At 47.3% G+C, this 16,574-nt stretch overlaps 1 protein-coding gene across 1 annotated transcript in view; it reads left to right on the forward strand.

Moving 5' to 3' along the window:
- LOC104125018 (transcription factor 4) overlaps nt 1-16,574 on the forward strand; it is a 144,707-nt gene that overhangs the window by 75,666 nt on the left and 52,467 nt on the right. Inside the window, exon 4 of the mRNA XM_035892964.1 lies at nt 1,685-1,781. Within this exon, the coding sequence (XP_035748857.1) occupies nt 1,685-1,781 (97 nt within the window). The remainder of the gene's footprint in view (nt 1-1,684; nt 1,782-16,574) is intronic.

Here is a 16,574-nt window from a genome sequence, read left to right on the forward strand (position 1 = left end):
TGTGGGCAGCCCTGCCGATGGCCCTCGGAGCCCCCGGCAGCCCCGCTCCCCAGCCGGAGCATCGCGGCTTTGCCCGTCCTCGGCGCTGGGCACGGCTTGTGCTGCAGCACCAAGATGATTATTCCTGTTTACTTCCCGCAAACGCACGAAGTACACTTACGCTGGGCAAAAAGTGGCTTCGCTCTTACTTACGCCCTTATTTAAACAGTTTGTTTAAATTGCTTTTTAATTGTTTTCTAATTAACGTGAAGGATCAGGGCTCACGAGCAGCGCTGCCGGGAGCTCCGAGCCCTCAAGTGGCTGGCTGGCGAGGAGAAACGCGGTTGCCCCGTTCATCCCGGGTCAGCCCCTTCCCCCTGGGGCAGGTCCTGCCCTCAGCGGACGCCACGCCGGCTGAGGCTTTAAGTGAACGTCCGCAGCGCTGCACGGCGCGGCGGGCAGCCGAGGGGGGTCCCCCATTTACGGCGTGGCGGGGGGACCCCGGCCCTGCCGCCGAGAGAGGGAAGCCCGACACCTTTTCTTATTCCATCCTGCTTAGCATCCATTACGTCATTACTGCTCACATCTGTCGGTTTTATTTTTATCCCTTTTTTTTTCCTTGACACTTGTATTGCTTCCGAGGGAAAAATGTTTTGAAAAGTAAATTCGAAATTTGCACACACAATTATTTATGCATGCAAAAACTTGAATGTGAGTGTACAATTAAGTTTTGCGATATAAAGAAAAGAGCACGAGCCCGGGAAGAGTTCTGGGGTTTCAATCGAGGCTGTGCATTAACTTGCAGTGTTATTCTGCAAACAGCCTGACCCCTCTCTCTTTCCTGCTTTGTAAAACGACGATGGTATTCCCACGTCGGGAGAATGAGTTTCTCGTGAGTCCTTCTGAACCGAAGAAACAAAACATTGCGTAGCCGCTGTGCTCGGCCAATATTTGTGGTTAAATTTTAGATTTTGCGAATGGAGTGACTGAAGGCAGAAGGTTACCCCAAGACTCGTTCAAAAATTAGGGGCCTGAGCCTGGCGAGGTTTAGGGACATCCTTGACTCTGCGGGTGGCGCGTCTGATGCTCTCGACCCCCGGAGAAGTACCCAGGGGTGGCAGGGCGCTGCGGCGTGCCGGGCAGGAGAGGGGCGCTGCCCCTCGCAGAGTTGCATGCACAAGGATGAGTGCTATGCCGGGTTATTTTTTTCAGGGAGAAGCAACTTTCCACACCCACTGTGGGGGAAAAAAAAAAATGTAAAAATTTTTTTTTTATACTCCAGTGTTTAGCAGTGAGGTGATTAAGACAGCAAGTTTCTGCATAAAAATAGATTTAAAAAGCAAAATGATAAAAGAAGCATTGCTGTGCTGTTCTTGCGTATGCTATGGGCAAAAGACTTTTATGCTGAGAGGGGGCTTTCCGTTGAATTGCGCAGCACGAAATTCCAGGAACCTCCTCTCAGCCGCCCGTTCAGGATTAGCCACCCAGCAAACCGCAGTCAATTACTAATGAAATCAAAATTTGAAACAGCTTTAAAAACGCTCTGGAACACATCGCTTCCAGCAGAATCGATAGGGGAAACCAATAAGGGGAGCAATATTTCTTATAGCTGGCTTAAACCTTGGAAGGGAAATATGGGCCGGTAGGTTTTGAAAAATGCCGTTTAAACTTGTAAACTTGTGTTTCTTTCCCGATTTGTTAACAGAACTATGGAGATGGGACCCACTATGATCATATGGCGAGCAGAGACCTTGGGTCGCATGACAATCTCTCTCCTCCCTTTGTCAATTCCAGAATACAAAGTAAGAAATCGAATTTCCTAACTTGACCGTGTTGTTGACAGTGGAATAAGTGAACCAGAAATAAAATTCTGAGGGCTTAAGTCCCTCGTCCTCATTTTTGGGGCTGCTTGTACTCGGCATAAGGGTGGGAACGTGGATTTTTATTTTGATTTTTATTTAAGCTATCACGCAGTTTCAAAGACGTATTATTGACCAGGCTGTGTTTCCTTGCTGGGCGAGGGCTATGGCTTTCGATGCCGTAACGGCGGTGTTTGCTGGAAGGGGTAAATGGTTGTTGCCTAAGGCTTGGCCTTTCCTTTTCAAAGAAGTGGCCAGTTGGCAGGGAAAAGGAGGACGTGCTCTGAACAGGGCTCTCAAAGTAGAATCGGATTTCTGAAAATGGGACAAATGCATGTTCACAAAGGGGAGCAGAGAGGTAACCGGTGAGGGACGCCGAAGCCATGGTTTGTTTTGGAGCGGGATGGATCGCTGCCTGCTGGGACCTGCGAGCTGCACGCTCCTGGATTTCAGGCGAGGGGAGCTCCAGCCTGTTCCGCTTCAGAGGAGCGAGATTTCGCCCAGGGCGCTTGGCAAGGACCCTCCTCCCACCCCACACCCCATGATAGAAAGTTTTGACACCCCTGAATAATCATTTAGCTTAGCAGCAAACACCATAGCAAGTATGAAGAGAGGCTATAATTATTTGTAAGTGAATGATAGCTACTTTCTTAATTACGGTTGATAAATGAGTTTGGTTAAAGTAAATATATGATGTAAAAATATTAGTAATGCGTACGTTTGGCCAAGATCACACCCTTCTTCTGCAGTTGTCAATGAACTAACCAAATGCTTTGCTTTAAAGGATTGAACACGAGCCAAAAAAAACATGGAGCTGTAACTGCCATATATCATTCCTCAGCTCTAATATATGTCCCTAAAATATGCCTTGTCTTTTAATATTGGGAAATACTTGTGAGTTGTTTAACATATGGGACAATGTTGGAGCTTGTAGTCATTTGTATATATTCACGTACAAAACATGGTTACAACAGTTTTTAAAGGGTCTAATATAAGCCAAAAAAAGCATGGAAATTTCAACACTCCCTTCGTAACTCACGCCATGGGGCTTAGGTAGTGCGCAGAGACGCTTCGCAAACAGCCACACGCTTCTGTGGAACCCACTGGGCTGCACGGGGCTTTCAAGTTTAACCTTTAATTTGAGGCTTTAGAACTTAGGAGTCTCCCTCCCTCTCATCTTGCCTGCCCTTGGGTTACAGAAAAAAAAAAAAAAAATCTCATTCCTGCCTCTGTTTTTGCCAACCTTAGTGAAAGCACTGGTTTCGCTTGGTGTAAGAAATAGTTGTTTTATAAAAACACGTTTGGAGGCGCCCTGTTAAGGGATTAAGCCGTGCAATACGGTGATTAGGAACGCTGATGCCTCCTGCTCGCCACCATCGGAGGGGTTTGCGCAACCCCTGCTAACCCAGTTGTGGCTCTGGCCCTGTCTGCCCCGGACGAGGGTCCTGAAGGGCCCTGGCAGTATTTTTTTGTTTTTTATGAGATTTGGTGATTTCAACTGGAAACAAGACTGTGATGGTCCTGCGCATTAACGTGTGGGCAAGCGTGGGGCTTTTGACAAGTGTGCTATGGGGCAAGGATGCGTGCACGCTGCCGGGGCCGTCGGCTGCCTCCCGCAACCCATGGCGTTTTGCAACCGTGCTTTGGTATAATTCTCTGATAATTACAGTGGACTCTTCTTAATTTGCCCCCTTGGGGCAGCCCTTTACCCCTCGCGTTTGCTCTGCTCCTGGGCGCGGGGCATCAGTGCTGGGGGAGGAGGGATGGCTGCGGGGGTGCCTGCACGTTCCCCTCCCGCTCAAACGCCCCCGAGGGCCCGGGCTGGGAGGTCGGTCTGTGAGCCGCCTGGGAATGGAAACCCGTGACCGGCACCGGGGCGGGCGCTGTGGTCACTGCCGAGGCCCACGGGCGTGAAGCGTTGCCCTAACAGTTGGTCCACGTTGGTCACGCCTGTATTTGTGACTGTAGGAGAAACCGAAATATTGCGGGGATGGACCATGCACAGCGCTGTTTGCTTGGATGGAGGCTGCCCGGGCTGCCAGCTCCTGAATCCTGGTATTCCAGATGGATTCCATCACCTCCTTTTTCCTGGCAGGTCTTCCAAGGCCCCCAGGGAAAGGTCCCCGTGAGCGGTGGAGTTATGCAGCTGGCACCCACAGAGCCGCACTGTAGTTTTCTTCCCGTGCTCCTCTTTCTCTTGGCAACCAATAAAGAGCCTGACAATCACCCAGCTTGAACTGGTTTTATGCTGGTGTATACCGTTAACCTGAATGGAGTTGCTCCTGATTTGAGGTGGTTTTCCAGGCAAGAAAGGCTTTGTTGTTGCTGGGGATGGGTACTACTGACCCCGTACCTGTGAACCACAAACGTCTGTAGACAGGGAGTGCTTAAATGAGGGCTCATATTACATTTTATTTTTCAGATACTTGTTTTAAAATACATTTGTACGTGGCCAGTGTCTATCAGGGAGCTTGTGTGTTGGGCTTTGGAGCCGGCCCCATGGGGAGGAGCAGGGAGAAGCGGCAGAGCTGCGTGCATTGCTCAGCTCCTCAAGCTGCCGCCCGCGGGTATTCCAGCCCGGCACGCTCTGTCCGTGCCCGGAGCCCTGCTGCCCCGTAGGTACCTTGTGTTCTCCTTAGGGTGTCTGAGGAGCCGTTCTCTGGCCCGGCAGTGAAATGCGCATGGGCGGATGGCTGTGGTGGGTATGGCACATCGGGTGTCGCTTCCCTCTAGGTTGGACATTGGGAACAATTCCTTCCCCTTGGGGCTGTCAGGGGCTGGAAGGGGCTGCCCAGGGAAGGGGTCGAGTCCCCAGCCCTGGGGGGATTTAACAGCCGGGCAGAGGCGGTGCTGAGGGCCAGGGTTTGGGGGTGGGATGGCAGGGGTAGGGGAACGGCTGGGCTGGGGGAGCTTAAAGGGCTTTGCCAACCTCAACAATTCCAGGATTCTGTGATTCCCTCTCCTCTCCCATTTCCACTTGTGCTGTTGGGGAAGGTTTCTTATCCTGCTACCTGGGATATCTCCCCAGTACGTTAAATCATTTACAAGTACAGTAACTTGCTGCTAAACTCCCTGTAGCTTAATGGAGCATTTCACTGCAAGGATTAGATCGAGGTTTCGGGCGCTGCTGAAGAAAGCTGCTGGCTTATGTGGTGACCTTTGAATCTCATCTGGGTTGGTGGTTGATATTTTGATTTGGTTACTGTGGTCATATTGTGACAGCTGCTGGTTCATTATAATTCCGTTCCTCTCCTCGGTTTGCCTACCAGGAATATTTAGGTTTGTGTTGCTTCAAAGTGCTCGAACCACCCCGAATTTAACCCGGCACGCCGCAGAGGGCAAAGTGTTGTGAACGCTTTCGGCCGCCATCCCGCCGGACAGGCAGGGAGGGCATGGTAGGGAGAAACTCGCTGTGGGAGAAAACTTGCCCTGAGGTTTCCAAAGCTGATTTAACCCAGTTTGTTGAATGTGGTGAAAATGAGAATAGAAGAGATCAAAAGCACTTTTCTTAGGTCATTGCATGGACAGTTTGGGTACTCCTCCCCCTCTGCGTATAATATTTCTGGTCTTCACAGTAGTGATCTTGTATATCTTAAGGAAAGAGTTCCTACGCTACTAACTAGAAGGCAGTATTTAATGTCTGATATTGCTCTGAGACTCTCCAAAGGTCACCGAGTGGAGATCTCTTAAGAGTTGTAGGAGTTGGTCAGTGACCCAGTGTGTGAAGGTGGAATCTTTGCTTGTGGGTGGTTTTTTTTTTTTCCTCTTTGTATTGCTAGATGCAAAACGAAGAGCAGATAGAGTGCCTTGCCCCGACTTCCCTCCTGGCTTGCCTCCTTCAGATCAGTGCTGCGCTCCTTCGGGTTGCGCCCTTACGCCATGGCTTGCCCGACCCGCGAGGGAGGGTGGGTGCGAACGTTGGCCAGAGACCGGCGCTTGTATTGCAAAATAAATATTTTTCCCCTCTGCTTTCTTCCCTTTTCCTTTTAAAAATCTCCAAGTCATGATATTCCTCTTAGCATGGCTGTTTCGGAGGAGGTGGTGTTTTCTCAGAGCTGGGGTGACCGAGCGGTGCCGGCGCAGCACCGGGGAGCTGGGGTGGCGTGGGCCACCCGCCGTGCTGGGGTGCAGGGCTCCTGCCTGGGGCTGGGCTGCCGAGTTGTTTGGGGTCTTTGTGCTCCACTGTGCCTTCCCAGTTATCTGCCTGAAGAACCCACGCTACATGTTTTGCAGGGATGTTGTGAGATGTGATGAATTACTGTCTGGAAAACATCCCGAGTTCCTCGGATACTCGGTATACATGCCAATTTTTAATATTATTTTTAATGCTATGATAGCACTTGTCTCCGCACAAATATTGCCGTGGCGTTTGCTTTTAATCCGTACAGCTTTGATTCTGTTACTGTTATTATAAGTAGAACTGGAATTTTTGCAGATTAGTGAAGTTTACCCAACACAGCATTATAAGGCCTTGCTTTCAATTGCTAAACTATAAACATTTGGGATGAAATTTTCCATGCTGTGTATCTGACTCAGCCTGATTATTATTTTTTTAACCTTCTGCAGAAATGATTTCAACATTTCCTAAAATGAGATTACATTTCATCCTGGCAGATTTTTGATTTTCTCAGTTAGTGTCTGGCACATCACGAACATTAATTCTTTTTCACACCACCTCTGTTATGTCAGGTGGCTTTAGTTCCCGTTTTGCAGCTGGAGAAGTGAAGGTATGTGAGGAACCAGGAGGGAAACGTCAAAAATTGCCCAGTAATTTCCAGTTGTAAATTTGAAACGCGAGAAGGGGTTGATGGTCTCTCAGCTCTTGCGTTGGGTGGCACCCAAAGATGCCACCGCTTGGGGAAATTGTGGTGGCGATGCTTCTTACGGGTCGTCCATGTTAGGGGAGCACCCAGGTATCCCCCAGCCAGGTGGAAAATGGTAGGAGTGATCTGACCATACTGGTTTCCACCTGGAAATGAGGCAGTTTGGGGCGGATGCCGTAGGGATCCCACCCCGATAACGCTGGGGTAGGTTCCCAGTCACGTACGATGACTGCCACATCCCCAGAGCAAGCTGAAGCGTGGTGTGGCCAGACTACACAAAGGCCTTTGACTTGGTCCTGTGCTCATGGATGGGAAAGGTGCTGGGGCTTTGCCCAGCATCGCTGTTTCTAGGGATACCAGCTTGGACCTGGAAAAGACAGGTCCCACCACATAGGACTGCTTCCCACTGCCCTGCTCCCTGGTGGGTTGGGAGGGGGAGCTTCAGGGCTGTGTAGAAAAAGTCTGAAAGCCTGAATTCAGCTGCCAAGTTTGAGCTATTTGGTGTGCTTGGCGTGCCGTGCCTCCAAATCTGCATCTGGCACCTCGGATTTTTAAGGTTCTATGTTTCTATTCACCTCTAAACTCATTTAACTCCCCTTACAACCGCTCCGTTGAATGCTGCATGGATATTCATGCCCACCAACCTAATTTCTGTTCTTCCCATCCCCATGTGAGTACAGAAGGGAAGATCTGAGACAGGTTCTTCAACCTAAATCCAGAAAAAGCAATCTGTCTAGGTCATTTTTCCCCCCCCCCGCCCCCCCCAATTCTAGAATTGTTTCACCAACCAAAATATCTCATTTTCAATGTCTCCAGACTTGAAAAACGGTGCTAATCTGGGAAATAAGTGTGACCCCTTGCATATTCGGAGGGCGCTGTAAATATGTCTCCAAGGACTGAGTTACAGAACAGCAACTGATTCCAGACATGGTCTATTCTGCTCTTTAATGGACGTGTATCTCGATTGCCGTGTAAGTTAAGGCTCCGTCTTCCTCCTTGCCCTTACCCAGGAACAGCTGGGCAGGATTTCTTCCAGCCGCCTTTTCTGGGTTGGTTTTTAGTGGTTTCTGCACAACGAAGTAGAAGGGCTTTGGGAGATAACCCTGAGCAACAGTTGGAGTTTAACCCCGCGGGGCATCAAGGCTTGAGACCCGGGGAGCGTAGATGTAGCACTTCAGCTTTCTGAGATACCCCAATGAAAATCGCGTGATTTATTGTCACCTGGGGCCTTGGAAGATGCCTTCAAAATGCTGTGTAGGGGACACTGGCTCACGTATCCCTTTGTGCCGTGGAATCTGCCTGCTGCTTCTCTCTTGCCTTGTGTACGAAAAAAACTAACAGGAAAAAAACGGCGCTGAAAAGTGTTTTGTAGATGTAGATAGAAATATGCCACAGTTCCCAATCAAGAGTTAATATATTGTGCAGCAAGTTGATCTTGCAAGCGCTGCCAGTCAGGATTCTGAGCTTCAGCATTGAACCCCAGCCTCTCGTACAGTCCTGAAGAAAAGAAATTACAAGGACATTTCCATTTATTTGGGAACGAGCTGCAGATGTATAAATAGAAACTGTAGACTGTGGCAATTAATGTCTGCATACTGAGCAAAGAAGTGAAATATTATTTTGTACTACATAGTTTTCAGTGAAGTTTACATTCCATTGTATTTTGTTCTTAAACAAGCCCAAGCATTTTTAATAAGTTATTTTGCGCGACGGTTGTATTCTGCGTAGCATGGCCTGGGCTAAAGCTGTGTGAAAACTGCGCTGAACCGGGAGTGCCGTCGATCTGTATTTGGAGTACAAGTTTGCAAAACATCGCCTGAAGTTATCCTCCCTGGAGGCGGAACGGACCATCCTCCGGCTGAGGATCCAGCCCTCTCTGCTGCAGCGACCTCCTGCAGACCTCGCACCCTGGGTTTTTGAGCCCGGCCGCCGGGGTGGAATCGGGTCGTGCAGCCTGGAGTCACCCAGTTCAAACCATGGAGCGTGTGTGGGCGGTGGGCGATGGCCGCTCCTGGTGAAGGGGGGTGCAGGGCCGGCTTGGAGACCTCCGTCCGCTTCACCTAGCCCGGGCGGCGCAGGGCTACGCGGGTTCACTGGGCTCCCAGGCTCTGGTTTTATCTCCGTGAGACAGCATGCTTTGCTGCATGGCAAGCACATTAGTACAAGCCCGGCTTCTAAAGCAACATCCAGAAGGCGCTTTAATGGTTAATGAGCTTCTGCCCTTTATATAGATGGATGTAGTTTGCCTTTCAAATAAGCATTTGCTGCTGTTCTCCAGCTGAGCTGATCTTGGCGGCAGAGGGAATTTGAGCTCACACCTGTTTGAGCATTAAAACAAACCTATAAGTGACTTCCTTAAAATATTCATAGAGAGGAAAAAATTCAATTTCTAGAAAACCTTATCCCACCAGGAAAACCATAGATAGGCATTTAAAAAAAAAAACCAAAAAACCAAAAAAACAAACACCCAAACCACCATGGCAACCACCACCAAAATAACTGGGTTTGTCAATTATAGAATAGAATCGTTGAGGTTGGACCAGACCTTTAAGCTCCCCCAGCCCAACCGTTCCCCTGCCATCCCACCACTAAACCCTGTCCCTAAGCACCTCCTCTGCCTGGCTTTTAAATCCCCCCAGGGGTGGGGACTCGACCACTTATTATTAGTTACAATCCTCCTATTTTCCCCGGTTGCTTGCAGTCACGTAATGAGTGAGCGTAGACCTAAAGGTAGCGGCGTGCTTCTGGGGGACGCGACCGGCCTGGATGTGGAATGGATTTGCATTACAGCTGGAAAGTATACATGTGGGAAAATCTGTGAAACAAAACAAATTTGTTGAATTACTGGGTCATTTACATAGCTGCTCCAGTCATGGTCCGTTAAACAGGCCAAAACAATGGGTTTGTTATGCTCTCTAGTTAAGGCACAGAATGTGTAAAACAATGCCGCGTTAGCCGGATAATTAATAACCGTTCTGCGCCCGTACGTACCTCAGGTCTGCACTTCACCGCGCCTAGAGGTGCTGAATCGAATAAGGCGTTGGCTAAAGAAGATCAACTTATTTTGTTAGGTCTTGGTGTATTCTCCTACAAAAAAAACCAAAACCAAAAAAACCCCCAAAAAACCCAGATAAAGCCGCAGCCGTCGGGGCTCAGAGGTGGCCGAGCCTTAACGCCAGGCTCCGTTCAAGCTTAGCCACGGGCAGAGCTTTGGCTGCACGTTGTTGGGCAGAGCGAGCTGCCGTCTGCACCAGATTCCTTATTTCTGCAACAGATTTCTTCTAAGGCTTTGCTCCTGTGTCTAAGGACATGTCCAGGAGAGGAAATTATCATTGCTTTCTGCAGGGAGACGTGATAGTCTTGAAGCAAACAATCATTTTTACTTTTGTAGTTAAATTTTTAATTCTCTTTCTCAAGACGACTTCTGACAGTTGCTGTAATGACTTCTCGATTCCCGTCCCCAGCCTCCAGCCTCTGGTGCTGCTCTGGATTGAGCACGTTTGGTCAGATGCACAGAATATAGCAAATGAAATATAAAACAGTTCCAATGAAAATGATAAAAAGGGTATGACAGGAGGGTACAGTAATTCTCTACAGCACCGTGCCAATAGATACATCTTACCATATGGTCTGAATTAAGGACAGCACCAGTTCTCACACTAGACAAGGCTGATGGTATACTAGGTCCGTGCTTTGATCCTTGTACCATGTGAAATAAAAAGATATGGAGCATGCATTTAACAGGAACCATCAGTACTTTAATTAGATTATATTTCTTTTTAACTAAAATCAGAGTACTCCAATACACGTCTTTCTTCTGCAAACTTTTACTATGTGATTGCGGCCTTGAGCGTATTCACCAGCTCTGAAGAGTACAGGATGAGAAGTGATGGAGAGGGACGTTCTGGGAAGCAAACACGCTGACTAAATGTGATAAAGAAGAAAATAGGCCAGCGATCAAATATTAAAAGGAGTGGCATTGTGTGTGTGCGCAAATGTGTGTGTGTGTGCAAATTATCCAGAAAAACCAGTTTTGATTAATTCTTGGATGAGGAAGCTCTGTAAACAGATCAGCACGAATTGAGTTACAAGCATTTTTAATTTGTTGTTTAAATACCTTTTAATGATGATATCTATATCAACGTGTTCGTATCCCTTCTACTATTTATATGTCACTAGACTTGAACGTGCCCGAGTCTGGTTCACATTGCCAGCAAATTTTGTTTTTCCAAATATGCCTTCTAGGAGAGTGATTTTTTTTATTTATTTATTTTTTAAATTTTTTTTCCCCCTTCCTACGTTTTAACTTGCACTCAAATCTCATAGCAAGCGAGTTGGTTCCAAAGCTGGTTTTGGCCTGGCTTTGCAATTGGCTGAGATTACAAATCTCCCCAGGTTGGACGGGGCTGTGAGCAACCTGCTCTGGTTCAAGGTGTCCCTGCTCCTGCAGGGGGGTTGGGCTGGGTGACCTCTGGGGGTCCCTTCCAACCCAAACCATTCTGTGATTCTATGCAGAGCAGTACCCAGAAGGTAGCGGCAGATCTGGAGAGCGAGCTTGGTTTAGGAACTGTTACGTGGAGGAGTTTGCAGGCACCAATAGAAGTTGGCCCAATGGCTGTAAGTTGCTTAATCGATTCTTATTTCAATTAGGAAAAGGAGGAAAGAAGAAACATGAGAAAATGAGTGAAACTTTGGAGGAACCATTGTTGGCCAAGCGTTGAAGTGGCCTTAAAGCCAGGGCACTACGAGGAGTAGTTTTCAAAGCCCTAAATGACCTGCTGATGGCAAGGTGAGGCGTGCAAGCAGAGCCGCTGCCGCGGGCCGAGCCTTGCTGACGTTCGGCTCCACGTAGTCAAACCTGTGTCACAGGGAACGGAAGGACGATGCCGTGTGAATACCCAGCATCGGGGGGCATCAGTACCTACTGAAAAATAAGTGTCGCTAGTGTGGTCTGCGCAATGACGCTAAGAATAAATAACACGATGGAAAGCGTACTAATGTCCTAACAGAGAAGAACAAGTATGGCAAAACGTAATCGTGAAAAAGGAAAGCCAGAATATAAGATGTAAACCATCAAGCTCAGAGAACGTGCAGTGTGAGGTTCACTGTTAAAAAATAAAAATCTGAAAGCAAAGAGAGAAAGAAAGGAACAACTGTACGTGAGGTTAAGATAAATAATCATGAAAGATTATTGCAATGCATAAAGAGGAGGAGGTCAGTAAAGTAGATTTTAGGACCTCTTAGAGATGGAAAGGGTAATTTATTGACAGATGATGTAGACACTGCTAAAAAATAAATGGATTTTTCGCCTCAGTGTTCACAAAAGAGGATGGGGAACAGATGCCAGAATCAGATATAAATTTCCCAGGAGAGAGGCAAGAAATATTGAAGGAAATAGGGATTATTCCAGAATGGGTGATCACACGGTGGGTGAGAACATCAGTAGATGGATTAAACTCTATAGAGGAGCCATCACAGAATTCTTAAATAAGAAAAGAGAAAGGACTATTTCACGTTCATGGGGAAACAAGCGAACGCCTCCCCTCTGCTCATTGGTGTCCTCGGCTGTCTGCAGGGTAACCATGAGCGGAGCTCTGCGCTTCACCACAGCAGCACAACGCTTTATCGACAGGTTTTGTCTGTGACTCTCTCTTTTAGTTATTTTAAGTCCTTAAAATTATTTTAAGAATATGTTTTACAAATTGTACTGTTCAGTGTTGGAAGAGAGACTGAACTTCTTAAAATGATTTTAAGGACTTAAAATATGTTTTACAAACTGTACTGTTCAGTGTTGGAAGAGAGACTGAACTTGGGGCCGTTCCTAAGGAGTAGCTCAGTTTGGTCAGGAGAAAATTTTCTTTGAGGAAGCCAGCACAGATCACCAAACATAAGGTGCAGTGTTTCCAAACGGTGTGGTCTGCCTCCTCAAAAATCACGGATACCTCTTTGTTCTGCCAGAATAAACACATTCTTCATCTGATGGGCAGGTTGATACTGCGTGGTCTGATGTTCACGTCTGAAGGTGAGGTGCTTCAGGTCATACATCTGGAACGTTTACATCTTAGTGGTCTGTAGCACTATAGAAGACCAGGGCATGTGTGCCTCTGTGGTGTTGTTGCACGTACCCTCAGGTTCAGAGTTGACACTCAGCCAGTCTGGACCTGGGTCTATGAAGAACCGATATCCAAATTTCTGATGCTCTTCTTTCTGAGCGTCTTAATGACCTAGAAGAATCCTACTCTTGCTGGCGCAGTCTTCAGTGTATGACCTTTAGTGAGCTTCACACTTCTATGAATGACTGAATTTAAATGTTCAATCTAACAACGGAGTTTCATCTTGGTCATCTTGCCAGCCTCATCCTTGAGTCTTGTGTTTCTTCAGAGGCATTTTTGCTTTCACAAATTTGATACCAGAGGTTCTCACGCCTCTTCCCGGGCCATGTTCATTAGTTTCTTGTACTCGTTAGGTTTGCCTGTCTTCACAGGAATGATAGGAGTGACTGGCAGGCAGTAGCACTGAAGATAGAAGCAAACCAAGATGCTTGATTTCCATTGAACAGGCAAACGTGAAAACCGAGGGTGGTAATGGGTAGAATGTTTTAATGCAGACCTAAGCTCGTCCAGGGCTCTGGACTTAAGATTTGTGGTCTTCCTCAGTGTATATGTTAGAAAAACACGAATTAAAATTTACCAATATTTGGTGGATTGTGGAAAAAAACCAATGCAAACTGAAACTGAACTTAGATTGTCCATCTGGCAGAGGAGTTCTTTTAACATTTGGACACCAAGCTGATTCAGCAAAACACTTTATTTGTAAAACCTTGCAATACTTTAGAAATAGAATCCAGATCAAACAAAATTTTACATCCCCCAGGCAGAAGTTTCTCTCCAATACTTTGGATAGCTTTTGCAGAAGGCCAAACCCTTTCTTTTGTCCCCCGAGTAGAGCCTTACCCTCTTCCCAAATGCAGCTGCTGGCAGATTTTCTGGGCTGGTTTCTTGTCTCTGCAGCTGCAGGGCAAAGGTTCCAGCAGAGGGGCAGTTCTGCCTTCATCTCATCGGCCTCCCTTGACCTACAGACTGGAAACACTCTTTGGTTTTGCTGGTTGTCCTGAGGAGACACACCTTCTGGTACCTCCGCCCATGCGCTTTGGTCGCCTCTGAGATGATTGAGGCTAATGTCTAAGGAATGGAACTGTGTTCGGTGGGCTGATGGATCTCATGAAACTTCTGACTAAATTTAACTAGACCTTCCTTTCCTTCTAAGGATCCTCTCTCAACTTCTGCTGGAAAAGTAAAATACCTCGTAGATGCACCGTAACTTGGGTAATACTTTGTAATGCCTGCTTGCCATGATGGGAATATGCTTTGGCTGCAGTAGCCTTCTATTAGACCGCCAGCCTCTGAAATAACGTCTCTTGGGATGCAGAGGATTGCAGAGGAATCTCTGAATAGGTGATAAATTCTCTTCTAATCCCTGCTTTGTGGATGGAAACACCCAAATGCAGCCTCTGACCAAGCTTATTGCCAGTAGCACTCCACTTCTCCATGTTTAAATTCCAAGAGCTCCCTGCTGCTCTCCTGGTCATGACCAAACAGCATCCTTGTTGCTCGGTTTAGTCAGTGGCCTAAATCCACTCAGTATTATCTTAGTTTTCTATTGATGGAAATTGCAGAAAACCAAGAGCTTTCAAAGCATGAATGGCTACAGAAAAAGAGTCATGGGTCCTTTTTTCTACAGAGCGTGCCCAGGTTACGTTGCTGTCATAGACATACAGGTGCTCACCTGAGGATGAGTTTCATTACGGAGACGCTCTGGCCTTCTGCTGTTAATACACAACTCATCTCTCCGTGCCCATAAGCAAAATTTTCCATGTGTATAACACACCCCCAAAGCTTCAGCCATCTTAAAATATATGCTGTGCCTTTTTGCTGTGGTTGGATTCAAGGCAGTGGAGCTCCAGCCTTTGCATCTTTGAGCTTCTCAACCACGTTTTGAAAGTTCACCTGAAAATCGCTATGGAATTGTTTCTGCTTTTCTGCAGGACAGAGTAAGACACTTTTGTCGCCTCCAGAGTCCTTGGCTTAGACACGCAGAATGTGCTTGGGTTTTGGTCAACCTGGGGAGTTGCCTTCCTCCCCCGCCTTTCTGGTGGTCAGCCAGGTGGAGTGGCGGGTTGGCAAAGACCTGTCTGTAGGCTTCTAAGTGCCCGTGAAGCACGGCAGGCTGAGCTGTGTCGCGTTTAACTCCATCATTTAAATAGCAGGTCCTTTCCAGCGTGTTTTGTTTGACTAGGTTTCACCTCTTTGTATGGCAGAGCTATTCTTTGTCTAACTTTGATATTTTTTCTTTACATGTGAAATGGTTTTGATCACGTTATATGGAGCTGTCATCGCACCCCGAACAGTTGCAATTTCTGTGCCTGCTCATGTGGTGCACACCTGTAACACGTTGGGAATGGACTTGGCTTTGAAGCTAGACTTGTTCTCTCATAAGAGCCCACATATTTCTTCCATCATGTAATGAGATTTGCTGATGATACAAAACTGAGGGGAGCAAGCTGCACTTAAAAGAGAGGCAATATAAAATACAGCTTTGGCCAGAGGCCTGCGGCTGGAGCCGTGCGGGAGGAGCCCTGCCACGGTGCAGAGCCCCGTTGACCTGAAAGCCGCCCTACGTAGCAATAAAATCTGCTTGCTGTTGCTCTAGTTTATTTGTTTTTAACACTCACGTTTTTAAAGCGAAGAGTAAAATAATTACTTAAAACATAGATGGAGAGTGAAAGTAAAAGGAGAGGGAAGATGTGCGGGTGGAAGTATTTTGAAAAAAGCTGGTGGTTCAGAGGGAATCCGTGAGATTATTCCAGACGTCGAGGAGGGCCAAGTGGATGTCCCTCTTCTGAGCTGTGATGGGGAGCAGCCAGCCACAGGTCTTGATAGGAACCAGGGTGATCTTAGGAGGTTTTAAAAACATAAAAAGGACTTTTCTGATTCAGCTACTGAGATGAATGAGGAGGGAAAGGGTAATGCGATCTTGCGTCTTCTCTGGTGCCTTAAACAGAAGAGAAATGAGGCCGAGCACCAAAGTCAGTAGGGACCCGGATTCTGCTTTCACGGCCGGGGCGCGGAGTCGATCCGGGAATTCGTCAGTCGGGCTAAGAGCCGGTCTCGCTGTAGCGTCCCGTTGAGGCTGAACGGGGCCGCGAGGTGAGCCCCTTCCGCGCTCTGCGTAGGCTCGTGGTGGCGGTTCATGGAGAGACAGACCTGGGGGCTGATGGAAAACCGTGCGTTTAAACCTCACCCAAATACAAAGTGGGTTTGGGTTTAATTTGGGGGGTTTGGTGGTTTTTTTTGTGTTGGTTGGTTGGGTTTTTTTTCCCGTCCCCCGAAGCGAATAGTCTGAGATTCATGAGCAAAGGTTGAATAAAAGTCAAAGGAAACTATTTTGGCACTTTGTAAGGGATGAGTGAGGCCACATCCGTAATCCTGTGCACAGTTCTTGTCACCTTATTATTAGAGCTGTGTAAATCTGGCAAGGATTTGTATTTGCCAAATATACCTCTGGCCTAGATTTGGGCTTATATTTGGAATTCAGGCCAGTTTTAACGCCTGTGTAGATTGTCATTTTTGCCAGTTTTAAGCAAAATAACAGGAAAGAGGATAATGAAGGACAGAGGAGTCGGGAAAGCAGAAAACTAAGGAAGGAACTAGAAAAAAAGGACAAAGGAATACAGAGCCCATTCCTTCTTTCTTACTTTTTCCACAGCCCTTCCCTAACATGTCTTCTCTTTTCCCTTTCATGCTTCATTGTTGCGCTCTCTGAATTTTGAAGAACTAAATAAATTCAGCCCTACTTCCGCTCTGCTTGTGCTCTCACATTTGGGTTTTTAATTTGCAAACTTCTCCTTTAACCC

This window comes from Egretta garzetta, unplaced genomic scaffold (assembly GCF_000687185.1).
Source record: "Egretta garzetta isolate BGI_Z169 unplaced genomic scaffold, ASM68718v1 scaffold384, whole genome shotgun sequence".
NCBI lineage: Eukaryota > Metazoa > Chordata > Aves > Pelecaniformes > Ardeidae > Egretta > Egretta garzetta.